This window comes from Halichoeres trimaculatus, unplaced genomic scaffold (assembly GCF_033239565.1).
Source record: "Halichoeres trimaculatus isolate MK-OKI-2021-1 unplaced genomic scaffold, fHalTri1.1 fHalTri1_scaffold_4, whole genome shotgun sequence".
Taxonomy (NCBI): Eukaryota; Metazoa; Chordata; class Actinopteri; order Labriformes; family Labridae; genus Halichoeres; species Halichoeres trimaculatus.
The window spans coordinates 34233684-34260689 of record NW_027437182.1 but is presented as its reverse complement, the minus strand read 5'-3'; the positions used below and the strand labels follow the sequence as shown (position 1 = coordinate 34260689).

Here is a 27006-nt window from a genome sequence, read left to right as displayed (position 1 = left end):
ACTGATGCCAAATGTTGGATCCCTCTAATAAACCACAAGGTGTGCAATCTAAACCTGCTCTTTCTGTAAACTGTGAGCTTTACATGTATATTTAAAGATAGCTTCTGTGATGATGATGCAGAGACATATCAGTGAATCAGCTGGTTGAAAAAGCAAAAATAGTAAAAAATGGTCACTTTTTGAAAATAGTCTGCTGGCAAACCTTCAGGGTCTCCTTCTTGCATGTGCATTAACATTTCTAGACAGTAAATACAAGGAAAAAAAGCACATTGAAAATAATTTTCACTGATACTATAAAGGAAAGAGTATCCGTATATGCTGATGACAAAAAATTTACTTGTGTTAGTTGTTTTTTTGCCCTATACAAATCTGCTAAATTTAAACTATAATGTTGTCACTGTGTATAATACAACCTTAAAATGGCTAAATCATGGTAGTAGCCAGTGTTTCCCCTACCAAGGGGCAACAGAGACATCCGCCCCACTGGAAGTCAAGTTCATTTTTTATTTTCCATACAGCGCCAGAGGCCTTTTTTTTTTTTTATCTAACAGACTAAACAGCCTTGTGTTTTTTATGTAATTCCAGAGGCGCTTTCTCCCGGAGGCCAAGGGAAGCCATGCTTCCTCTCTTTTTTCAGACTGTAGCTGTGATTTAATGAAAATACTCCTTTTGACAGTTTAGATTATTCTTCTGTGTTTCGTCACTGTCATTTCTTCATTATTTCTCTCCTCTACTTATTGAGCATTTTACGATGTGTAAAACAGCGCCCTCCTAAATGTAATGTGGCGAATGAGTGGTGAAAATACGATAGTGCACACTGTTGCCCGCAAGGTAGCCAAGCCAAGTTGGTGACCCTTGGTGAAAAAAAACAAAAATGATTAACCAATCAGATGAAGCTGCGGTCATGACACTGCTCACCTGTGATTAGCCCAGACTGTGTCAAGGGAAGCCACCTGGTCTTTTGCCTCAAACCAATCAAATCACAGTATCGTCATCATCAAGCCACTGAATGAAATCAGGGAGATTAGCACGTTAGCAGTGTGCATGAAGTGGCCAGTTGTGTTTATGAGCGGATGGTTGACTGAATTAATAATGTATAAGCTAAGTCAAGAGGACAATGTACATGTGTGAATGAGTAACTGAGGGTGGGAGAGTGGAAGGGCGTGTGGCGGTGTTCAAAGTGTCGGATATATAACAAGCGTGTGTCAGTAAAATGAGAGCTCTCTGGGCGCTTTTAAGAGGTCATTCCATTACATGAAACAGCGATATACAAGCTGCATCATAATCTTTTATGTGCCCCCACCCCCTAAAAAACATACAGATTAGAGGCTTTGTCTCACTTGGCTTCCTTCAAAAAAAAATCCCCACGCCACGCCACTGGTAATTTTCATGATGGAATGTAGTTTGTACATCATTGGGTTCACATTTTTTCCTGGCAGAACTTCACTGTGCGTGAAAGAGCGCGACAAGCACTTTCTGTATAACGGACAGAGAGCTGGGAAAACCACCACAACATACATCCCCCCACCTGCGCTGCTGACAACATCACCGTCTCCCCAAGGCTGTAAACCTGAGAGAAACACTGACAGCTCTTCATCAGCTGCATCAAAAAATAGAGTTACTGAACATTTTTGCCTGATCCTGTTTCCTGGTTTTTGTCTGCTGGACTTCTTACCTCTGCTTCAGTGATTGCTCATACTACTTAAAAACCCTCTTCAGATTCAACAGTGCAAAATGTAAATTCTTGCCATTTTCAAACTTGTAAAATTTTGATCCCTTGTATATAGTGTATATATTCTGACAATTGAGTATTTACACTATCTGATACAGAAAACATTTCTATCACTATCATTGCCAGAAATGGATTATTTTCTAATTTAACGACAGAAATCTAAAGTTTTACCAACCTGAGTCGTATTAGTAACAGGCTTTCAGAGCTGCACCCACCAGACAACCCTTCAAATCCTGTGCCTGTTGTTGGTTTTGTTATTTATGGTGTGAAGTAAAAGTCATAGAAAAACAGCAAAAAAGCTGGAAATTGGTGTAAAGGCAGACAGGGAGAAGGTGTGTATTTCTCAGGGTTAGAAGTGAGACTTTACAAGACTGGAGTGAGCTTTCAGCCGGGCTGATACAGTGCATTATAAAACGGAATGTCCTACCTCTACTTTGTCACCTCTGTTTTTATTTTCCCCCCAAAATAACCAAAAATCACACACTCTGGTGCAGTAAATGACGCACTGCTATTTGCAGGTAGTATTTCCATGGATAAGCACAGAGTACCATCACTGTGTTTGAACATCCAAACATGCAACAATGCACTTGAAAAATCTGTTTTAGGCCAACACTAATGTTTGATTAAGATATGAGCTGTGACCTGATGAATCGTCCAGTCACCTATTTCCTCGGCTGTCTCCCCGGCTTTGTATGCAGCAACAGCAGCTGGCCCAGACGGAAAAGACTGTCTCTAAATCTGTCTGAAAAACTGTAATTTTCCCTCCTTTTCCAGCTGAGCCACCAGCACGCCTCTGCCTCCTGAAAAGTTGACTTTGAGGATGTAGGAAGTTGCTGTAAGACTCATTTATACATCAGAGTCAAGTAATTCCCTCTTTATTCCGCTCATACTGCGTTGACAGGATGTGGTCGGATGTGCTAATGCTGTTACACAAACACACACACCTCACACTGCCAACAGCAAGCCCACAGGAGCCGGGACAGGAACAGTGTGTGTGTGTGTTGTGGGTGTGAAATGAAAGCCTAAATCTGGAAAGGTGCGACAAACTTTTGGGACGTCTCTGTTAGTGAGCATATCACAGCTTGTGATGGAAAAGGAACTATCATCAGCGTACACACAAACTCAGCCAAGAAATCAGTTTATGTGCATAAAAAGGACGGACCTGAAAACTTTGCAGACGAATACACACCCAGGCACATGCATGCAGCTCACGGCTCATCATATATAGTCACAGATTAACTCTGATCTAACATGAAAGCTTTAGCATAAGGGAGAATTTATGAATTCTTTATTTTCCTCAAGCGAGAATGAGAGACAAGCGTGAGTGAGTGAGACCTTTTAGCAGCAAAACCAATAGATGTTGACGACAGGAGACGGGGTTTTAGCGCTGAAATATGCATGAGCTGATAAAAAATGTGCATGTTCAAAGCAAGTGGTGCTTTTATCTAAGTGAGTATTAGTCGCTTCTAAATGCAGAGAGCTTGCATGAGACCAAAACAGAGCTTCAGCAGTGGATTCAGAAGGCAGTCTCCCTACAAAGGCAGTGTCCTCTGTTTTCCCGGCCTGCCAACAGGATAGATGGTGGCGGTGCGGTGAATGAAACTGATATTTATTATTCATCTGGAGCCATTGTGTTTTCAGCTATTTGGCAATAGACCATTAGTCACACGTTTTGTTGTTGGATCTCCCACCGCTTCATCAGGGCAGTGTTACAGTGAATGAAATTTTAATTCCAAACGAGCCACGCTGAGCCTTTAATCCTTACGGAGAGAGAAAGAGAGCAGGGTAGCACTGGTGTCTCATTTCCTTGCACAGACCCCGTTGATTAATGTGGACCAAGCTCAAGAACCAGGGAAGTCTTGGAATGGGTAATGATTACAGATAGCAGAGGAAGTGGAGAGAAGGCTTTCCCGGTGCACAGCTACATAATATCATCAACATTGACACAGTCGAACACAATCCAACACAACAGCTCTGCATCAAACTCTGACTCTCTGAAGCCAAATGTTCGATTTTTCTTGATTCTCTGTCAGAGACGATGGATTCAAGTCAATATCAGAGGCTGAAGTTATTTGTTGTGGTATTGCTATGGATTCTATTGTGAGGTCTATCCATCCATTTTCCATATCTGTTGATGCTCTTCAGGGTCGCAGGGGGCTGAGGCAGGCGTCTGTCAGGCTGGAGGCAGAGTGCACCGTGGAAAGGCTGGCACTGTGTGTAAGGTTTAAATTTTAGCAGCTGAACTTTTAGTGGTTGAAACTAAACCACTGACTTGTGCAATTGGTACGGTGCCAACATGGAAATTTTTTACTGGACCTGGCTCAAATGTGATCACCAACACCTTAAAAACAGAGATCAGCAGTTCAAGCTCAGGGCTACTTTCTGGACCCATTCATGGTGACGATTTATGCATCCATACTAACTGAGTCACGGTGCAGTGTTTCATTTGTCAGCACCAGAAGTAAAGAGCCCTGTTTCCACCAAGCAGTTCAGTTCATCTCGGTATGGCGTGCATTTTGTGCCGTTTCTACTGGCTAATCCCGGGCAGATCCCAAAATAACCAAGACAGACCGTTCCACTTTTTGGGACCTGTCCGATGCATTACAACACTGCAGACAGTTGATTGGTCAAAGAATCATGACTACACTACAACAGCTGCTGTAATTCTCCTCGCAGCTTGTTAGCAGCTTGCACTTTTTAACAAAGAGCCACATGGAAATCACAAAGAAGAAAAACTGCTGGATGTCTACCATTGTTGCTCTTTGTTTATTGTGTTACTTTTTTCTTCTTCTTTGGATTTATTAGTGGGGTGCACTGTTTCACGCTGCTATGGCATCATGCTATTATGTAACTGATGCTGCTATTGGCATCCGGCTCACACGCCACCTACCATGAGGGGGCATGATTGGCTGTGGAAATGCAAACAGGACAAGGCTTAACTGATCCAAACTGTACTGATCTAAACTGGACTGCTTGGTGGAAACAGGGCTAAGGTAAGTTTGGAGCAAAAAGATAAACAGTAATTGGACAAATCCATCTGACCAGAAGCCAACCCTTACGAAAGAAATATATATTGCAGCATATTAAAAATTATCATGTCATATATTAGGTTATATAGTACTATATATGAGATTTAGTATTTATATTTTCCAATGTATTGCAATATATGGAAAGTGGCAATCATTTGTATATTTTGCAATATATTGCAATATATTTCATGAATATATAATATATTGTATATGTGCCCTCAATATATTATTCCATGTATATCATAACATATCAATAATATATTACAATACATTTCAAAAAATATATTGGTACATATATTTTTCTTTCGTAAGGGAAACCTTGGAGATGATGCTGATGGTATTTCTAATCATGTGTTTTTGGCTCTTTTTCTGACCTGTTGTATCTAATGCTTCTTCTTTGACCTTGACTTGTTTTCTCTTGGGGCCCTGGGCTCTCATTTTCTGGCAAAACAACTTGGCTTTCCTGGACCTAACCAGATCACAGTTTGTTTTTTGCCTCCCATCCGTGAATATAACAATGTTCAGTTTCTTGAGCTGGGTTAAAGTAAGGTTGTTTCCTCCTTGATTTAAAACAAGTCTTGTTGCTCTCTCTTGTCGCAGTGTTTGTTTTTTTAAGGAGTGCAGCGGTCCTAATTATCATGGTCATCTCTACTTCTTCTTCCAGGTTAAATTTGCTCATGCTGAACAAGACGTACCAAGACCGGCCAAGTCCTGCTCAATACTTCCGAATCAGATAGCAATCATTATCTACTTGTGTTGATCGAGCTATGCTCAGTCTGTTCTTGGTCCTACTAAGGACAGACTTTTTTTTTTTTTTTTTTTTTTTTTCGTTGCTAGGCGCTACCCAAGTAGCTGCCTGTTGCAGCAGCTCTCTCGTCTTTGTCCGTTTCTTGTCATTTTTTCGTCTCTTTTTCGTCATCTTTGTATTTGGAGTGGATCATCACTTTGTATGGTTCATTGTCGGTCGCGGACACCAAACTTTTTGTGGCTTCTGCGATATTTTTGACTACTTTTCTCCTGTGTTTGTCTGGAGATCCTACATGTAACCATGGCTGCATTGTTTACATGCGAACTCAGCTGTTAGCAGCCTGTAGCATGTCAATGCTAACTAGTGTAGGGCTTGATGATTTCCCTCGAGCTGAGGAGGAGGAGGTGAGGACGACGTGCCGGTTCTCGAGTGTGAGCTGAGAGATGACAACGTGGACCTGTCCTTCCATCCATCGTTGTTGGGAACGTGGGATCCAGCCCCGGGGGATGGACGAGCTAGCTGTGCTAACCCAGCGGCATCGTGCTGTTCACGAACGTGGCTGACGGAGCTGACATCGGACGCCGGCGACACATCGGAGGAGCTTCGCCTGCTGTGAGCAGACAGGATCCAGGAGACAGAGACTGAACAGACTGCTGGGGAGGCTCAGTCCTGGACCCTGTGGAGGTGGAGACTGGCTGGAGAGTGGTGGACGAGTGGTGGACGGGATGTCGTCATCTATTTTCTTGTGGACCTTTTTGCACTTTCTATACTCTTTCTTACTTTTGTTTTCTTAAATGCTGCGGTGACTCCTGAATTTCCCCTCGGGGATAAATAAAGTATTTTCTATTCTATTCTATTCTATTCTACTAAGCTGTTTACACTCATCCTAATAGTCCGATCTCATACTGACTAACCTCATAGTCTTATTTCTGAAGCTGCATGTAAATGCACTGACTGATACCCTACCTGTGTGGTCCCAACCTGAGGCCTCAAAAGGCTGATTTGGTCGTTTGGGTTTCCTTTTAAGCCCACTGCAGGAAGTTTCATGCTCTGCTATTTTTGTGGTTGTGGGCTGAAAAGTGAAAAGTAGGGTTAAGGGAGGCTCCGGGGAGAAGCAATGGGGAACCACAGCTTATCCTGACTGGCTGAAACCCTGCTCTACAAGCAAAAACTGGATATTCAGTGGATAAACATGATTGTGTTCAACTTTTAGTTTTGCACAGCTGGGACATAACTATCTAAACGAACACAAGATGGGTCAACACTGAGATAAGATTGAATACGATCTTACACAATGGCTGTTCTATTGGATTCCATGTTAACTCAAAACCATGTGTTCTCATATGAGGACATCATTGCTGTAAAAAGTACTTGATAAACTTTTAAAACACGAGTCCAAAGTTTCTGTTTTAATTGCAGCTTCTCATAAGTACAAACTAATTTGGTATTTCATTTTTGCTTTCCATTATCCATTCTGTTCTTCCTAGCTTTTTGTTATTGAGTACATTGTGTTTTGAAGACCCTCAGGTATTCTATCAAGAGAATAGTTTAATACTATTTCGAGCAGGTTAGCAAAACATTTCAGAATGCTTTGTTGTACAGGAAACCCTGATGGGGGAAAACATATTTTCGTCCCTTAAAACTACCTTTTGTGCTTAGTTCTTCTTCCTTTATCAGTTAGTTCCTATTAGATACCAGGGAGTTTAAGATCATGTTATGTGCGTTCAGGCTGCTTTAAATTTTCAGGGGTTGATTGGTAAACACATGATGTCTCTGCTCTGTGTTGACTATGATATACAAACCCCCTCCATGACTGAAACCTTCCCTGACTGAACCTGGTCTCTGAGTTTGTGCAGCATCTTGGGTTAAGGCTGTCAGTGGGTAGAGGTGTACCCATCCAGTGTAAAGGTGAGATTAAAGAAAAAATAAAAATCATTAAGGTCTGAGTCGTTTCTCTTTGATTTACCTTTTCTATTTAATTTAACAGTCAAGAAGTACTTTCAAAGTGCTTTACTTTGTTTTATCTGAGAAAAAAGCCTTAACAGCATGAGACAGCGATTTAAAAAAGACCAACTTCCTTCATCAGTGAAAACCATAAAAAACACAATTACCTCTAAAACACCACTGCAGAAATAAAGTTAGGAAGAAATAGACCCAGGCAGCACAACTGTGCCTTGCTCTATAAAGGTTTGTTGGTGCTTAAATGGCGCTGCTTTGTCTGCAGGAAGAGGTGACTCTTCATATAACGCTGCTACACAAACACCAGAGAGACTTCTTCAATCAGCTCCACATCGATGTGACAAAAATGTGTTTACACACCCTGAAAATCACAAATGTACCCAGCAAAGAGTCATCATCTGTTTGTGTTCTTTAAGGGAAAGGCATTTGTCAGGCAGTATCATCCTGTGGGGCTTTGTGCAGATACTCTGACATTGAAAATTCATTCTGATTCAGGCGTACAGCTCTGGATCTGATAACTATTTTGTCATTTCTCCTCAAAGTAAGGTCAGACATTTACAGAATTATGAAACCATGTCCCCGATGTGAGGATGAAGCCCTCGTGTCATGAATAATGCTGGTGTGCCTTTGTAAATTTCAATTAAGGCTCTGTAGAATTATGTTGGCACTGGCATTGCCCAAATTGACCGCAGCAGTTTAGTTAAATCGAAAATGATGCATGAAAAGGACACATTAATGTGGTTTTTCAACGAGCGAATAGCGGGATGATTAGTGAAATTCTAAATAGCAGGGTGGACAGAAGCACACAGTCTAACAGGGTCATTTGGGCAGGCTGTCTTGTTAAGGGCTGACAGTAACATGGCACCTAGGAGTGCTTTCTCTGCCAAAAATGACCATCGCACAGCTACAGGTGGGTGAAAAGCTGCTGATTGATGGGAATGGGATAGTGATGGTTTCTGCAGACAGCATGCCTTTCGAATGGATCTTCATATTACACTGTGATTGGTGGGTTCATGGTGAGCATGGAGTGAGGAGAGACCTTAAGGAACAGTGGAAACCTTGAGGGAGCTGTAGGTGTTGGTGAACTGCTGAGGAGGAATCAACTTCTTGATAATGTCTCCTAACCTGACTGCTATATCAAATAAATACATCATTTATCTTTTTACTTATTAAGTCCTTTTGATGAAACTATTCTGACTTTTTACCTTTTGAAAGAAAACTTAAGCTACACTATGCAATATCTTAAAATGAGGGGCAAAGATTCTAAAAGGGTTTTAAGTCACGTTGAGATGCTCTTCAACTGCAGAAACTAGGGTCTAAACTTTGAGGAATAAATCTACCACTTGAAACGGCCCTACCTGAGGGCTAGAACTTTCCAGATTTCTAGAATCTCTGTTTGGCAGGGTCTTATAGCTGAATGTTTTTGATTGGTGGAGCAGCCTCAGTGTTTTTGTTTCCCCCTCCATCCACAATAAGATTACCCTTAGCTGTGACTGACTTGGTTTAGTACCTCCAAACCAATGGTCTTCTTTGAGCCTCATAAGCTGCGTTTCCGCCAAGCAGTCCAGTTTGGTTCAATAAGGTTTGGTACAGTTAAGCCTGATCCTGTTTGCATTTCCACAGTAAACTGTGCCCTCTCGTGGTAGGTGGCATGTAAGCTGGATGCCGAAAGCCACATCTGTTAAACAATAGTGTGACGCCGTAGCAGCGCAACACAGTTTACCCCGCTAATAAATCCAACAAAGAAGAAGAAAAACGCGACACAGTAAACAAAGAGCATAGATAGAAAACATGCAGCATTTCATCCTCCCTGTGATTAGCATGTAGCTCTTTGATACAAAGTGCAATCAAGCTTTGTTTCAGAGAAGTCTGTGTGCTGCCAGGAGACATGCAGTTGCTGTCACACGGTTAGTGACGATTCTTTTGCCCAATCAATGGTCTGCAGTGTTGTTGCTCCACCTTCTGAGAGTGGATCGTTTCAGTCTGGCACCCATACGAAAGGGTCCCAAAAAGTGGGATGACTTGTCGGTTATTTGGGGATCTGTCTCGGGATAAGTCAGAGGAAACGCCACAAAATGTGTGCCATCCTGAGACGAACTGAGCCGGTCTGCTTGGTGGAAACACAGCTATAGTGTGAATGTGTTTCTGTCAGCTCCCGGTGTTCCAGTTTAAAGAGTGACCCTGTAAACTGGAGACCTACAGCTGAAGTTGTCAGTGGATATTCAGTTTACAACAGCTGATCAAACACTGGCAAGTAAATGCTCTGGAATGTATCCTAGTTAAGCTTTACCTGAAACACAGATTTATCTCAGATGTCTTCGTGCTAAAGAAAGGTAAAGATTAACCTGTGTCTCCCTTTGTGAAGCTCTTCCAGGCTTTTAAAAAAGTCACCAGCTACAGCTTCCTTACTTACACTTGTCTCCTTTTAGGCCATGTCCACACGTAGCTGGGTATCTGGGAACCCTCGTAAAATTTTTCACATTTAGGTGTCATCCTCATGAAACTCCAGTTTTACGCCAGGAAACTGAGTCTTTGGTTCTCAAACATTTTTTTCTTCTTTTCTTGTGCTATTATAATCTTATTTTTACATTTTTCCTGTGAAGCACCCATAGACTGTGCAAAACATGGACGAAGCATCCGCGACATCACCCGTCTGTTCCTAAAACCGTGAAATGAAGCCAATTCGTGGACGCAGTCATATTTGCTATGACGCCGACTGTTAGTTTTTCTTAAAGCAGCTACAGGGCGCCTGGTGGTCACATGACCTGAGCTGTGCCTCTGATTGGAAAATCAAACGATCTTGATAACTCCTAAACCGCAGAGTTAGAAAAAAATTCACTCACCATACAGTGTGTGATAGTGAAGTCTGCGTTTTAGACCCAAGCTGTTTTTTTTTTAACCAGGCTATAAATATATTTATTTAATGCTGTAAAAGTCAGTTTTTATGGCTGGGTGTGTACATGACTTCCAGTCTTTCTGCAGCCAGCCTCAAGCGGATTCTCGACGAACAGGGACTTTTAACACTTCTGCATAGGCTTAATTTTTACTGACCAGGTGTTGCCCCTTGGAAGCACCTTGTGATTCTGTTATATAAAAGGTACTATATTAAATAAAATCTACTTGTTTTCTTGCACCACAGCTGAATGACGAGGGTTCATTCTGATTGGCTGGCACAGGTTTCACATCTGAAAAACACTGCCACATATGGGTTCGGCATGCTTTGAGCTATGTTTATCTGCAGAATTGCCTGGTTACACGTGCACCAAAGTATTTTAAAAAACAAATGAGAGGAGATTTTCATTTTTGAAATACCCAGCTGCATGTGAACAAGGCCTGAGTATCAACAAATTAATCTGCAGTGAAATAAAGCACAATCAAAACCCCCACAAGCTGGATCTCCTCTATGCTAACATGCTAACAGGCTAACTGTGGGGCTGCACATAACAATGCCAGCCTGTCTGTCTCATTCTGTGGTGTCATTTTTGGTGAACAGCTTTTGTCGTCTTACTGTCCTCAACTGGTCTTGTGTTTTGTTGCTTCAATTTTTTTCTCCATGTCACTGGTCTGAATTGGATAATCCATCTTGTCCCACTGTGGAAACACTGACAAACAATAGGCCACACGTAGTTCCTGAGATCATAACTGAACTCACACTTAAGTGTGTGACACTCATCAGGCCAGAGTGAAAAATTCATGTTGAGTTCTGGTTGAGCATTTAACAGTGTTTACATAACTATTTGGCCTGGCAGTGTCCACTTTTACTCCCTGATAGTTTTGTATTTATGAGGCCTAATAAAGAAGAGTTCAGCTGAAGAGCCCGTTCAGCTGTTTGCAGATGTAATTACCTGGATGGCTTTTTAAATGTTAATTTCAGCACTGAAATCACTTTGAAATACCTCAAAAGGACCTTCTTTATCTATTGGAATACATAAAATCTCCTCAAAAAATCTAAGTGCATTGCTTTGAGTGTCACTTTGTCAGAATAATCAGGTTGTTTTCACTTTTTAACTCATAAAACCTGATCACACAGAGGCTACAGGAAAAGTTATGACCTCTTCAGAAGAAGTAAAGTGAACACTTTTCTCAAATAAGTGTGTAAAGAAAAATGTGAGCAGCAATTAAATTTTACTAAGGGCATCCAAAGAGAATCAGTCTCCAAACCAGTGGCCTGAATAAAATATTATGCAATGTCACACCGTTTATTTTTGCCTCACTTGTGACACGCCTGCTCCGTTTGTACAGGGAACAAAGCGGTAAGTTTGTGTTCTCACACCTTTATTTTGGATCAGGATGTGTTTGAATTGGCAGATGGAGACCCACTGAGCCAGAGACTTCAAATAAAGAGCTAAGTCAGGAGGGGCTGTGACTAAACCAGGGGAATAATGAGTGGACTGGCGTGGAACAGTTCTACAGGGAGCCAGCTGGAACTCACCAGTGTCCGTTCTCTGCTTCTTCCACAAACTGGACCAGATCCCCCGTCTCCAGAGAGAGGTCTTTGGCTTCTCGAGACTCATAGGTCAGCTGCACCCGGAAACGGCTGCTGTCAGCCTAGAGAAGGTGAAACAAGACATTGAGACTAACCACATAGATCCACGCTAGAGGGAATTGTATTCACAATCACCAACACAGGGGAACATTTCCTCAGTTTTAAAAAGGTAAATATGTCTACAGAAGGTTTTGAGTTAGAGATTCTCATGAACAAGAAGGCAAAGGGGCCAATTCTTCAACGTGTGCTTTCATGTTTGCTTGCATGGACGGTGAATCAAAGGCACCAATCGACTTCTGTGATAAACTTTGGGTTTGAGTCCATTCTGGCACCACTTATGGACAAAAATGTAACTTATCTCTCTTAGTTAATTATTTCCTGAACTTCTGGAAGTAGTGATTTCTTTTCCAGGTGTTGGATAGTGTTAAGTTCATTACTTTAATAACATCTAATGCAGTTCAGACATTAAAAAAACAATATAGTAGTGGTCAGTGTGTACAATGTTTGGTTTTCTAGGTCTTACACTGCTATCATGCCAGATCTGTGTCTGCTCCGTCTCCACTCTGTTGCATGTTGACCATATGCTCCCTCATCTGTCATCTCAAACCAGCTACGTGGTTGAACCAGCTTGTTGTTGAATTATAGCTTAAAGTGATACTTCAGGATGGGAAAAGTTGGGTCCTTTTACAAGGTTTAAGGCAGAAATTACCCCTACAGCAGTGTTTTTGTGCAGCAGAAGCCCAGAGCGCTTGCACCAAACACCCCCTCTGCTCCTCTGCTGGTTTCCTCTGCACTCAGACGGGGCCATATTTTACTTGACCAAAAACAGATTTTTCAGCGCGTTACTTTCACACAAAACCACTGCTAAATAAGGCTCTAGTTCTCATCGTGTCTCTTCGTCCTGGCAGACTACCTGTGTGTGTTTATATCTGGCACGCCACACGCGGACTGATACACTAATCGGTGAGCGCCTCGTAGCCAGCTGTGGCTCTGCAGCAGCGGTAGTGCCGTTTCATGACACGATGAAAACTAGAGCCTTATTTCGCTGATCTGATCTGGTGTCAATGTGAGGTTACTTTATTTTGAAAGTCACCAGGTGTTAAAAAAAGAAATATTGCAGACAAAAAAGTTAAATTCCTGATAGCTTAAAGTGTCTGTGTATGTCTGTGGGTATGAATTCAAAAAAGGATGTATGTATTGAATGTGTGTGTAGACATTTATATAATAATTTTTAAAACTTTTAAAATTTTTACTAACAAATCTGCTCAATTTTGTACAGGGCTTGACAAATCCATTCGTCCAACACATAGACTGTATAAAACATGGACGTAGTCTCCCTGACATCACCCGTCTGTTTCTGAAACGGAAAATGAAGCACATCGGCTATAGCGGCCATATTGGTAGTGGCAAGGGCTTCGCGCACAGCTATAGAGCGCCTGTCGGTCACATGACCCTCAGCTGTGCCTCTTATTGGGTGAGCTCGCAATCTTAATATCCTCTGAACAGCCGAAAAAAATTCACCCCCCCCGAGCGCTCTGGGCTTCTGCTGCACAAAAACACTGCTGTAGGGTCATGTGTGTGCCGAACCGATTACGTCGATCCGAACGGATCACAGATCAATCATGATCCGTTGCACCACTACTAATAAGGTGCAGTCTGAGTATGTTTCTTTTACAAAAATCAGTTTTCAAGAGTCAACTGTCAGTTGTGAGCTCAGCGTTTGCATGTGTGTTCTGTAACTACGACCGTGGAATGAAAAATAAAACAAAAGAAATTGACTGCGGCTCGTAGGCTGCGCTGACTAACTTACCATACCCCCGGCTTTTATTTGGGACGGGCGTCTATTTTGCTAAACGTGCTGCTACACTCAGCGTTTAATTGGAACCCGGCGTTTATTTGGTATTTTATGGTATTATGTTTTTATAAAAGATAATAGCTAATTTATAGTTAAGCAGCATTGCTATGTAATGAAAATAAGTAATGAAAATAAGTAAGGATAAATTATATATGTATTAGTTCATTGCATGTTTTTGAAATCTAGAGAAAGGTGTTAATTTATAAAGTCAGTTTATTTTATATATGAAAGCTGACTGGAATAATAACAAAAGACCTTAAATCTGTGATGTAACAGTTAATCATTTCCTTTTCTTTTCTTTTTTCTTTTTTAATGTCTTTCATGTTTTATCAACTTATTTTCTTTCAATTCAAAAGTTAATTGAAAAATCAGAAAAAAAGTCAAAATCAAGGATAACTGGTTTATCACGACCAAACACAGGATCAGAGAGTGGGTGGACTGACAGAAAGTGACTGGTTAGCAGATAGAGCTGGTTCCAGCAGTCTTCAGGTGAACGCCTACATGCCCGTGTTGGTCCCTTTGGTCCAGTTTACCAGCTTCTCACAGCTTTATCTCAGTTTTCCAAATCAAAATACTGCCAAACCATGCGTCACCATCAGGCATCATCAACCATCTGTGCTTGTTTACAATCAGATAAATCAGCTGTCAGAAACCTGAGCTCCAGCACCAGAGGTTGGCAAGACAATCTGACCATACTTCAGACCTCCAACTCTGACAAATATCAACAGGGACAAAGTTGTGATTAAATTACAACTTTTATTTTGACCTGATAAACAGTTTCAGGATGTAAATAGTGTCTCTTCACACTAACTTTGGGGGTTTTCATCACACTCACACACACAAGCCGTGCAGTGCCTCGCTTGTTTACTTGTTTGTTGTCTGAAAGTTTCATCCAGAGGGAGGATTTACATTTTTATTACTGTTTATAATCACAAGTAATTAAAACTGGCATCTCTTGAATCATGTCAAAATGGAAATTCCTTGGAAGAGTGTGTGTACAACCCTTGTGTACAGTGTGTGTGTTGACTGTGTGAGTGTGTCTCTCTGCTGTACATCACACAGACTGTAATAGAAGTGGAAAGGCTGCCATACCCAGCAGACCTGTGCGGCTATAATCCTCCCTGTCTTTTGTCTCTCCTCTCTCGTTTCTTAAATGTCAAGTCGTCAGAGCCCGCTGCTAATGAGACGCATGTCCATGGGAGATAATTAAGCGGCGAAGGGGGCCTCTAACGGAGGGATCAGAGGGGGATTTAGTCCAAAAGAGGCAAAAGTGAAGCATGAGTGGAGAGGAAACGATGGATGACTGGAGAGCTGTCGAGGGGCGCTGAGTGATTGTAGAATGTGATGATTTATGGAGAAAGCTGACGTCCCACAGCAGGACCACAGCATGTCCGGCTAAGCTACATTTTTCATCCAGGGCAAAGTTTGACAATTCTGAGCAGTAATGAACTCATGTCTTGTTTTATCTCAGAGTAAAAAGATTCTACCTTTTCACTTTTAAACAGGCTGAAGACTTCCCTGAGTAACACCTGGGCTCACACGTGTGTGTTACCTACATTTTTGTTGTTGCCCTCCTCATCTGAGGAGTTGGAGGATTCCTCGGCACTGGAGGGGATCGTCTCAAAGTCGTCTGTGTCCATTGAAGGGAGACGCCGCTGGGCCCAGCCTGAGAGAAAGAAAGAAACATTGTTAATAAAAACCTATCTGTAAATCAGGAGGAAGTTACCATGGCAGCGCCACATCAGTCATGAGTGTTGTAATACTGAAACTCTTTAATGATCAAAAGCACAGCTCCACCTTGGATCCACCTCAAAGTAACATACCTGTACAAAAAGCCAGTTTCAAATTCTTCCACATTAACAGACGTTTTGGTCATGGACCCTTTTTCAGGCGAAAAGCTTGGTGACTAAAACGTTGTAATATTAAAGTTTTCTTTCTGGAAGTTGGCCAGCGTGTGGAAATTTCTTCTGTTAACTTTGACTTTATTGTCTTTATCGTCTTTGTCCGACACACCTGCCCAAGGAGCAGATGTGAGAAGACTTTTGCTGCTCCTCATTCTTATACATTGAAACTACTGTATTGATTCAGGTTAAATCAGTCTGAGAGTGTCTTTCCTTCTGCTTTTTAAATCTTAACACTGCAAAAAAACAAAAACAAACATTAAATCCCCTTTTTAGACTTAATGAGCTACATTCACCTGAACATGTCTTGCTTCAAGTTATTCAAAGACAAAAATTAAGTCTGAATTACTTTGAGTAATCAATTACTTAAGTAATCTTACTCTTAAAGAATCTGCCGATGGAACAAGAGTAAAGTTTGTGTATTAACAGTCTTTTACTTTTTAAAATAAGGACTTTTTTATTTGTTTTCCAGGCTTTTATAAAATTAAAAAGATTTTTATAAAGTCCATTTTTTATTTCATAATGTTTTTTTCCACAATGGCCTTTTTATGTCATAATGTTGTTTTTCATCAGGATGACTTGGTCTGTCATGTGAAAAACAACATTATGAAATAAAAGGGCCATTGTGAAAAACAACATTATGAGATAAAAATTGACTTTGCAAAAAAAAAAATAATAATAATAATTTTTATTTAAAAAAGATTGCAGAAAAATTAAAAGTCATTAAAAAAGTATGAAATTGTTAAAATGATCATTATAAATTATTAATTAAAATCAATTGATATTTAAGAATAATAAAAAAAAAAAATCACAACAAAATTGCCTTATTTTACAAATTAATGGCCATATTACATATTTGTCAGTTATTTATCAAAATGCTATTTATTTCAAAATGTTGTTTTATTCATTTAATTTTGAATCTTTTGGGGTTCCGTAGTATTAAGACATTAATTTAGTTTCAAGCAAATTTTTAGAGCGAATGTTTCTTGTTCCATTGGCAGATTCCCTTCACTTGTTACAAACAACTCAGACCTCATTTTAGTCTTTGAATAAGTTGAAAGAAAGCGTTTTTGAAACAAGAAGTTTTTTCTGGACTGACCAGATGAATGTGGCTCATGTTGAGCATAATAAGACAATTTTTACTTAAAGTTAATTTTGAAAAACTTGATAAAAGTTCAGATTTTTGCAGTGAAAGAGCTGCATTTTGTTTGCTCTGTTCAGGGATTAAGCTGGACATAATCTGTGAAATTCTAAATGTAGATTCTGAAAATTGCACCTCATGGAAGACAGCACACAGAGTAGAGATTTAACAGCTCATCTCAGTCATGACCTGGTGTAAAAACTGAGCAAATTGCACGAAGTTGCACAACTTTGAAAACACTTTTGTGCTAGAAAATCATTTACACATATTTGCTCCAAGACAGAGAAGATAGAGGGCTCTATCTTCAGTGCAACAGGAGGCTGTAATCCAGTCTTAGAGAATTCCCCACACACGATGTGTTATGTTTGGTCTTGTTGTGTAGTTAAATGAACACTCAGACAAATCAGAGCTACTTCGTGAAGACCAGTATTTGAAGTTCAGAGGCATCGCTGTGGAGGAAAGTTGAAGTCTGAGTTCAGAAAGTTAAAAAAAAAAAAAAAAAGAGATGATACACTGCCCAAAAATAAAGAATGAAATCAACCAATAGAAAATCAGCTTCCTCTCAAACATCCCCACACATGAACTGAAATAAAATCCACAGAAGAAACAGCGACACAAATGTCTGCATGAGCTGAGTCCTGGTCCACAGTTACCTGGTTGGGAGGTGGATCTAGGTACGGATGAGGTGACGCCAGCAGCAGCAGTGCTGCTTGTTATGCTCTGACGTTTCCTGACTGCAGCCATAGCACCACGCAAAGTATCTGCAGGGAGGTCAAATGCTTTTTTACCGTCCTTACGTCCCATTAAGATTCAGATTTAATAATCAAACACAACCGAGTTCATCGATTCATGCAGAATCACACAAGTGGACAATGGCTCTAGAAATCAAGAAACCCATCACCATGTCAGAAAAAAATCAATTTAAAAACCAAAAAAACAAAAAACATGCATCTCAAAATGTGACATCACCTCACAAATCACAACACAAGTCAACACAGCAATTAAAAAGCAGCAAAAGGTGCAGAAAGTGATCAAGCACACAAATCAAAACACATACAGGAGATAAAATGTCATCAATAATGTGATAATTAACACAAAAAGTTGGTATTCAATCAACCAAACATCAGGACAAACGACCCAGCATGCTCCAACCTGCACACTACATGCACAGCAAACTAATACCTTCATAACCAAACGGAGTGGGATCACTCTTTATCTCATGTCTCTTGCTCTTTGTGCTAGCAGAGAGAGGACCTGGCCAGGGAAACACCACACATCAAGAGGCTCAGTTACAGATATGTCAGAGAGAAAACACAGAATGAACACAGAATGAACCCAAAACTTCATCTGGATGAACATTTTACTCTGGAATGGAACTGGAATGGGATTTTTCCGCCTGCTTTGCTAAATCTGAGAGTGACAAACACAGGTATGATGATCAGGTATGAATAATTCTGTCACTACACTCAGCACAAAGTAAAGGAATGTGTGTTAGCAGATGATCTGAGGTGTCTGCTCCAACATCACAAGACTTATTACCTAGAATCATTGTTACAACAAAGAAATAATCGACCAAACACACATTTCTTTACTTTTTGTGCAAAGTTTAGTATTTGCTGATATATTAATACTGTAGGTAGGGGATGAGCATAACATATGGATTATCTAGTGTACCACTGAGGTGAGTATGATGTGAAAAGACAGTTAAAATGTGCCCAGTACCTCGTGTTTTGGGCCCATTTGGTTCTTTTGTACACAAAAGTTTTGTAGTGCTCACTAAGGAAAAAAACAAAACAAAACAAATCATTGCACATGAAATCCATCTTTATGCTTTTTTTTTTTTTTAATAGAGCTGATCGTTTTTATATATATCACCAAAGGGCCTGTGCCTTACTCTTCAAGCATGTATGTGACACAGACAACCATCTTTAGCAGTGCATATCTAAGTTCTTCTTAGTTTATTTCCAAAGTACATTAATCAAAGTGAAAACAAAGTGAGAGTGGAGCTGAAACTTTATCCAAACTGACAGACACAGACATGAGAAGTGAGGGGAGTTGTAGTTGAACTGAGAAGTCAATCCAAAGATTATTACTGTCATTTCACTGTTCATCTAATATTACTCATAAGTTATCTTGGGACTTGTTTGACCGTCTGATTACTCTTTTTTTTTTTTTTTACCTCCTCTTTAATTCATAACCACTTGTGTTTACTTTACACATGCCAGACATACTCCTCAGAGAACAATCAGGAAAGAAATGGAAGTCATTCTTTTTCTGATTGTGGTCACCTCCATTATCTTGTTATGTTGTCTTCATGGCCATAGCCAGGTGTGAGGTCAGCGAGGTCCGGACCTCACCAATTTTTTCCACCGTGCTTGTAAATTGTAAATTGTGGTAAACATCCATGGGCTTTGTGTTCTGTTTGTGCCTGTGTGCGTGTTGCGGTAAACAGCTGTGTGATCAGCTTATGCATGTACCCGCAAATGCGCACTGAGACGCGCTCGGCAGTGGGCCAAACCCCATTCAAAAACTAGAGTGTTTTTGTTATTAGCACTTTGTAGACCACATCCCTGCCCATCTACACCTAAGTGACCAAAGTATATATATTTTTTTTAGATAATTCAGCACTAGTTTGGCCTGTCAAACATCTGATCAAAGCCAGTTTATTTACTTTTGTGACGACTTGTGCCAGTGAGAGGTCATTTTCAGCCATGCCAAGACTTAAGACATGGCTAAGATCTACCATGTCTAACGACAGGCTGACAGGATGATGCCTGTGCATCAGAAAGTAGAGGTGAACTGTGCAAACAGTGGGATGCCTCTGGTCACAAGAGGATTCAGCTAGCCTTTGATGTAAAAGTTGATTTTTTTTTTTTTTTAATACACATTTATGTTTGGATAATGCTGATTTCACATCATTAAAAAATATTTGAATAATAAACATTTTTTGTGTGACTTGTAGAGTAAAAAATAAATAAATAAATAAATATAAAAATAATTTAAAAAAGGAAAAGAAAATACACCAAAAAAATTTTCAGCACCCTTTGTGCGCGCATCATGGACCTTACCTATTCCAAAATCCTGGCTACGACCCTGGTTAAACTTCTGTTTAAAATGAGTTTCTGTTGATGTTTCATTTAATGTAAAAAATGAATGAAACATATTAAATCTGAAGTCTGTTTCATGATACATATGATTGATTTTTTTTATTAGTTTCGTTTCTGAGAAGGTTTAAACCTAAAGAAGTTATGTGAAGAGGTGTAATTCCTAAAATGGGGAACCTAAATCTGTAACTCTTGAACCTGTTCATGTGTTATGATGCCACATAAGCTGCATGGACACAGTGTTTTGCTGAATGGATCTTTCTAATTAACCACTAGAGCAAGAGAAGAGAGCATGAGAATGAAAATCTGAGACCAGAAAGCTGAATCCACTTTCCAAACTCTACAGAGCACTTTACAGCCAATGTGACCAGAAGCACTCTCATCGCTGGGACGTTATTGAAACATCCTCGCCTGCGTGCAGGACAAAAGAAAAGCAATAAAAGCTGAGAACAAACTGAGTGGAAACGGTTCAAGAGAAATCTTCAATAGCTCTCTTCTGGTGTTTTTAATTCCTGCGCTGCCCCTGCCCGGTGTGAAAATGAACTTCTCATCTGTATTCCTGCGGTAAATTGCTCCTCTACCGCCACTTTGAATGTCACCCTGCGTTCCAAATGTCAGCTTATCAAACTCTTTATTTCCATACTGATGCTTTATAAGAAGAATATGTATGTCTTTTCGTTTCTCCCCTTAACATTGTTTTCATTTTTGGTAAAGGCTTGACTTTTTCCATCTCATGCATTTCAAGAGAGCAGTGAATGTGAAGAAGAAGGTAATGAGAAAAGATCTTCTTGTTGAGTCCATACACACGACTTCAACCACAGAATTAATTTAAGATTACAATTTTGTCAAGGCTGACCTGAAAATCTACAACATATTCAAATAATGTTTATATTATTTTCTGTCTCTCTTTCTATCTATTACTTCTCTCTTCCTGGAGTTCACTCATTAAAATCTATAACGACAGTCCACTTAGATTACATCATTAAAAATCCATGGCACTATTCAAAACTATATGCTTGTTTTTCTCAGATGATTGGCTTGAATTGGCCCCAAAATGAACCTCTGTTGTTCCCTGGAAGGCTACAGTTTGTAGCATTGGCTGACATTGGGTAACTTTAAAACTCACTGTGCATACATGCAATGTCTGCAGGTGAACATCTTGTGTTCTAAACTGCAAAAAAATGAAATCTTACCAAGTGTTTTGGTCTTACTTTCAGTAAAAATGTCTTTTCGACTAAATTAGAGCCACATTCACTTGACCAGTCCAGAAAAGTCTCTTATTTCAAGTTATTTAAAGACAAAAATGAGGTCTGAGTTGCTTGTAATAGGAAAAAAAAAACTGCCAGTGGGGTAAGAAAAATGTACTTATTGAGTATTGAGGCATTATTATATTCTTTACCAGCACATTCTCTTACCCCACTGGCAGATTTTTTTGCTTGATTCAAGCAATTCAGACATAATTTTTGTCTTTAAATAACTTGTAATACGACTCATTTTTTCACGTTCTTTGCAGTGTATGATTGAAGGTCAGAGTGAAACAAATGAAAAATGATGGGTAGATCGTATTAATAAAGTGCTCCAACCCAGGGGTTTTCAAATTTCTCATCCTCTGACCCCCTGCTGTGAAAATACACTAAAAGTCCAATAATAAAAAGAAAAAAAACACAAAAAGGACCCAAGATCTTTCAGCCACCTCAGTGGTCTTCAACAAAGAAATGTTGAAAAAATTAGATAAAAAAACATAATAATAATTAGAAATTAGATTAAAAATGTTCTGTTTGAATGGTTTTATATAAAAATTGAACCCTTATTTTTGTTATACTTTTACAAAAATGGCTGAAATATGCAAATGTAAAAAGTTTTTTGATTTTAGATTACATTTTGTACCCCTCCTTCCCCCATCAGTGCGTCACAACCCCCCACTTTGGGAACCACAGGTCTAACCTGCTGTAATACTTTCAAATTTAATGTGAAGTGTACACAGTTACACCACATTGTTCCAGTGGTGTTTCCTACGCAGGGATACTCTGGCTTTAGAATGTTAAAACTGATTGATAGCTAAGTCCCGCCTTCAAATAAGATGAGCCAATCACAGTGCGTGTAGCCATTCCCATACACTTGGACATTCTCTGCCTAGAAGTCCAGCTTAGCTTAGCTTCACTGATTTATCTGTAACAGCCGAGATAACAAAGGTTGGCTAATGTTCGGGTGAATGATTTAATGTAAATACTGTAGCACTGAGCTAACACAGAGACACTCATGGTAAAGACGTTGAAAAGAGCGCTATATTTTTCTCATATTCTGAGCCAAAAATCTTAACTCCAGTGGTGATGGTGACGGCAATGAGACATGGTTATCATGTTTGCAATAGGACCTACGTTATGTAAGTTTGTTAATCAAGCTATGCCTTGTCTGTTTTTGGTCCAGCTGCTCTGTCTACATACATCTTCATAGTCAGATCTCGCCCTTCACCTTCAGATAGCCACATCTGCCTTCGAATTATCAACTTTTTCTGATGATGATAATGTATCACAGCAGTGGTCCAGCTGTAAGTATCAAACAGTCTGTGGTCATATATCTTCTCAAAGAACCAGTTGGAATGTTGGGGATACTGAGAACTATTAGGTGTAACAGATAGTGAGATTTAAATATGTATCTAATCTCAATACTGTCGTCTTTCTAACACTGCACCTCTGGATGAACCTATCAAACACATGATGTTTCCAACTGTTGATCTGAACAGCTCAGGCATGTTTATTAGTGTGCTGCTTCAGAGTAGGATGTGGAAGACGGAGAGAAAAATCCATTTTGAAGGAAAAAAAAATACAGCAAGAGCAAGAGACAGCAGCAGAAAGACATCAGACATCTAATCAGGTACCTTTTGTGCGTCTGGATGTGAAGGAGGAGGAGGTGGATGAGGCAAGAGAGGAGGTAAGAGAGAAGCGGCGGGTGGGCTCTGCCTCCTTAGCAGCAGGTTCTACAGTCAGAAAGGCGTAAGGAAGGAAGCAAAAGACAAGCAGAAGGGAGGAAGGGGAGGGTGAGGAAGAAGAATTAAGATTTTAGGCAGGCTGGACACGCATTAGAATTAAAGAGTGAGGCAAACAACAGCTGCAGTTGATGAAATGAGGACGCATGAAGTGAAAGATAAACACACAGGTTCCAGTTACAGTGCTACTTTAGCCAAGCTTAGAGGATGGAGTTTGTTCATGCCACACAATGACGGACTTCAATCATCACAAGACATGAGAAATGAAAGTCTGGTTACTGAGATCTCACTGAAGAAAACTACATGAGACAAGAAAAGCAACCAAGTTAACAGAGACAAACTGATCACACGTCATGTCAAATCAATCTGCTGAAAAGAGTTCTCACAGCGTTTTCTTTCTACTTGTTGACACTACAGACCGTAAGGTGAGGTACTGCTGTTATCTACTACCATCATATTGGTAAATATTAGCATGCTAATTCAAGAGGCTAAATTACAAGGATAATATCACGCTGAACTTAATAATCCTAGAGACACCAGGAGAGCAGGTGAGAAGAACTTCACGTTACAGGTCTCAACAAAGCAGAGTTTAAAGTTGTGACGTTTGCTTCACTAAGGAAAGCATTAGGGATGCACGATATTGGATTTTTGCCGATATCCGATATGCTGATGTATCGAAACCCCTTTTGGCCGAAACCGAAACCGATAATCACAAGTTTGTTTGTTTTTTTTTCACTGTAAAGAAAGCTAAGTCTATCCTGTACTGGAATTTATATGTTACTCTTATTGTGATGGTCTTATTTGTTTCACATGAACTTTAAATGTACAATGCATTTTTAAACATAACCAAGTTGCATTTGATTATTTTGGAGCTACTGTAACAACCTGGTGACAGACACAGAGCTCTGCAGTGCAAATAAAAGAAGTGCTACATTTTATTTAAGGAGCTTATTTTTCAGATGGATAATAATAATAATAATCCTAACTGAATAGCACCTTATCGGTTGTGCTTATCGGCAGAAATTTTCATATCAGCCGATACCGATAAACATGTTTTCAAGCTTTTATCAGCCGATACCGATATTGTGCCAATAATATCGTGCATCCCTAGAAAGCATCAGCGTTGAGCCCTAACAGACATCCAATTACTTGGATAATGTTTAAAAACTGTACTTATAGATCATTTTAAACTAATAATGATAAGTGGGATAATGTTTGGGATAATTTCCAATAACTATTCATTAACCATACAGTAACCCTAACTTTACACAAATACCAAAAATATAGTGACTTAATACTGGGAAAACATGACTACCTGATACAGTAAAATGAGATATGACACAATGTAACATGATATGATCTGATGAAAAATGACGCAATGATATAACACGAAATTAAACAAAATGATAGACACACCACATTAAATAATACATTATCCTAAGACATAACATTATACGTATAAGGCAGGTCTTAAGCTTATTTACAGACAGCTACAGGGTGCCCACCTGTCAGTCAAGTCAGCCATGACCTTATATGGGCAAAATTTAGAAGTTTAATAACTTCAAAAATAATAAGACATATAAAAAGAATTGTTATATTTGTGGTTTCTGGTCTTTCTGCAGCCAGCTTTAAGGAGACACTTGGAGAGCTGCAGTTTTTTTTTGACGAGCTTCATTCCTCCAGGCAGAAGTTGCCACTTTCATAAGATGTGGTTATGATTTGATACACACAATAATGTTGGATTAGATTAAAAAAAAAAAGAAAAAAGATTTGATATGAGAAAATATGACAAGACCTGAGACATTATGAAATAGTGTAACATGATTTGATGATTTTATAGATTCTTAAAGAAAATTTGTCTTTGATTCATGTGGTGTACTGAACTGCTTCTACAGCAGAGCTAATAGTTAAATAAATAAATTAATTAAAAAAAACATTAAAAATCAATGACCAAAGATAGCCCTGCTTTAAACTCAGTGCCTTTAAACTAAGACAAACTTCTGTTTTAATCTAAACAGGTCATAATATCACACTGACCTCACTTCGGTGTGTATAATGACTTCAACAATGAGATTGAAAATAAAGGTTCAGAAAAGAAGAGAAAATCTGTCTTTCGATGTGCAGCTCAGTGACGTCAAAGGATGAGTCCCATTAGACTCTCAAAGTCAGAACAAAGCAGGAGGCATCACATAAATAGCTGTCAGCCATCACTAATTGAATAAATGTGACTTTTTAAGGATGTCTCATTCCTGATGCAACCCCGCTGCAACGCAGTCACTGCGCAGCCTTCACCAAGTTTGAAGGACGTTTTCCTTTAACTGACATTCACTCCCAGTGACTTCAATGGAAATGACTGGGGTTAAACATCTTGTGAACCCGCAGCTAAAGCCCCAACTCTGCCTCAGTGCTGAGTCAGAGTGCGGTGCCACAGTGTGGATGTCAGCGTGCTTTCATGTCACAGACAGAGCGACGCTTGGTCTCAGTCCTTTCTTTGGTGATCTAACACTTTGGGCTTATTGAGCGGTCGGTGAAGCTACAGAGAGCTTTCTGGAGTCTGTTCTGGGCGGAACACCTGCCGTCCACGCAGCGTGGATTTCCATACCATCCAGCAGACGGAGCATTCATCGCTCGGGGCAGTGGATACAGAGTGTGTATGCTGTATGAATGTAAGAAAAGTGTTTTTAATGTATGGATCCTTAACAAGAGTGCAGCGACTGTAATTAATTAGTTCATTACTGAGCTTTGGTTTAGGTTTATCATAGAGATTTAATGAAATTTATAATTAATTTAAAGACTGCTATGATCTGTTATTGGCTGTTATGAGTGTAAAAGAAATAAATGTGCTTTATAGATGATACAAAACACTCGCAACCCAGTATAAAAGAGGAGGCTGTTGTTTTATAATTTCACAATCACTTATAAAGTCCACAAAGGGCCTGAAATATTTTGTATTATGTTGAACTGTTTTCTATTTTCAATTCACTACATCAGGGGTCTTCAGCCTTTTACAGACCAAGGACCCTCCAACTCAGAGGTGCCTAAATTATTTTCGGTGAAGGACCAAAAGCAAATCAGGGTGGAGGGTCGCAGGTAAAAACTAAACATTCATGATGCAGTGTGTGACGTCCACAAAATGTGTCGTTACATTTCATGTAATGTGTTTATGTTTTGATTTGGATGTAATAGCCAAATAATTGGACATTTCAGTGTCACCAGCAGGAGGCAGTGTGGCGCTCGGCTTCCCCCATATCGACTCTTTTTGGTAGCAGAACTAGCGTTTCTCCTTCATTCTGCTGAATGAAGTTGAACTGTACTAGTGTGTAACCACCGAAAGTGTCACATATTTTTCGCGCAGTGATACTACATACAAAGTCAATTTAAAACCGCAAATTACCAACTGTAACTCAGTTATTTATCTAGTAGTTCAGAGGTAGATGAGATGACACTTTCAAAAAAACGTGATGATAAATTAATATCTGTGGTCGTGTTACAACACTGGACGATGTGCTTAAACAAAATGAGCGTGTATGTACTTTTAGGTTTAAAGCAAACAAAATTAAACCAAAATCAGTTTGATTAGTCTTCCTCACAGGCGTAGACTGTATTGGAAGTGCTACTCTGAAATTGAACTCATGACAATGATTGGATGAGCCTAAACTTCCTCCAGCTAAACAAAGATAAAACGGAGGTTGTTGTTTTTGGAGCCATAACAGAGAGAGTCAAAGTCAGTGAGCAGCTCCAGATGTTAAAGTTTAAAAATCACCGACCATGCCAGAAACCTGGGCGTGATCATGGACTCAGATCTGAATTTTAACAAGCACATTAAGACAGTTACAAAGTCAGCCTAGTATCACTTAAAGAATGTGTCCAGGATTAAAGGACTGATGTGTCAGCAGGACTTGGAAAAACTGGTCCATGCTTTTATCTTCAGTAGGCTTGATTACTGTAACAGCGTCCTTACAGGTCTCCCTAAAAAATCAGTCAGACAGCTTCAGCTGGTTCAGAACGCTGCTGCTCGAGTGCTCACGAAGACCAAGAAAGTGGATCACATCAGTCCAGTTCTGA

General features: G+C 39.7%; 1 protein-coding gene across 8 annotated transcripts in view; it reads right to left on the bottom strand.

Annotated features, from left to right (window-relative positions):
- The window catches only part of mcf2l2 (MCF.2 cell line derived transforming sequence-like 2), a 239912-nt gene that overhangs the window by 9268 nt on the left and 203638 nt on the right, over positions 1-27006 (bottom strand). For 6 of the 8 annotated variants that reach the window (XM_074669195.1, XM_074669196.1, XM_074669201.1 and 3 more), the window contains exons 29-34: positions 22834-22932; positions 18574-18627; positions 18034-18105; positions 17505-17612; positions 15366-15475; positions 11901-12016 (exon numbers count right to left, since the gene is read on the bottom strand). In XM_074669195.1, coding sequence (XP_074525296.1) covers positions 11901-12016; positions 15366-15475; positions 17505-17612; positions 18034-18105; positions 18574-18627; positions 22834-22932 — 559 coding nt within the window. The remainder of the gene's footprint in view (positions 1-11900; positions 12017-15365; positions 15476-17504; positions 17613-18033; positions 18106-18573; positions 18628-22833; positions 22933-27006) is intronic. The other 2 variants (XM_074669199.1, XM_074669202.1) reach the window with 2 other exon arrangements.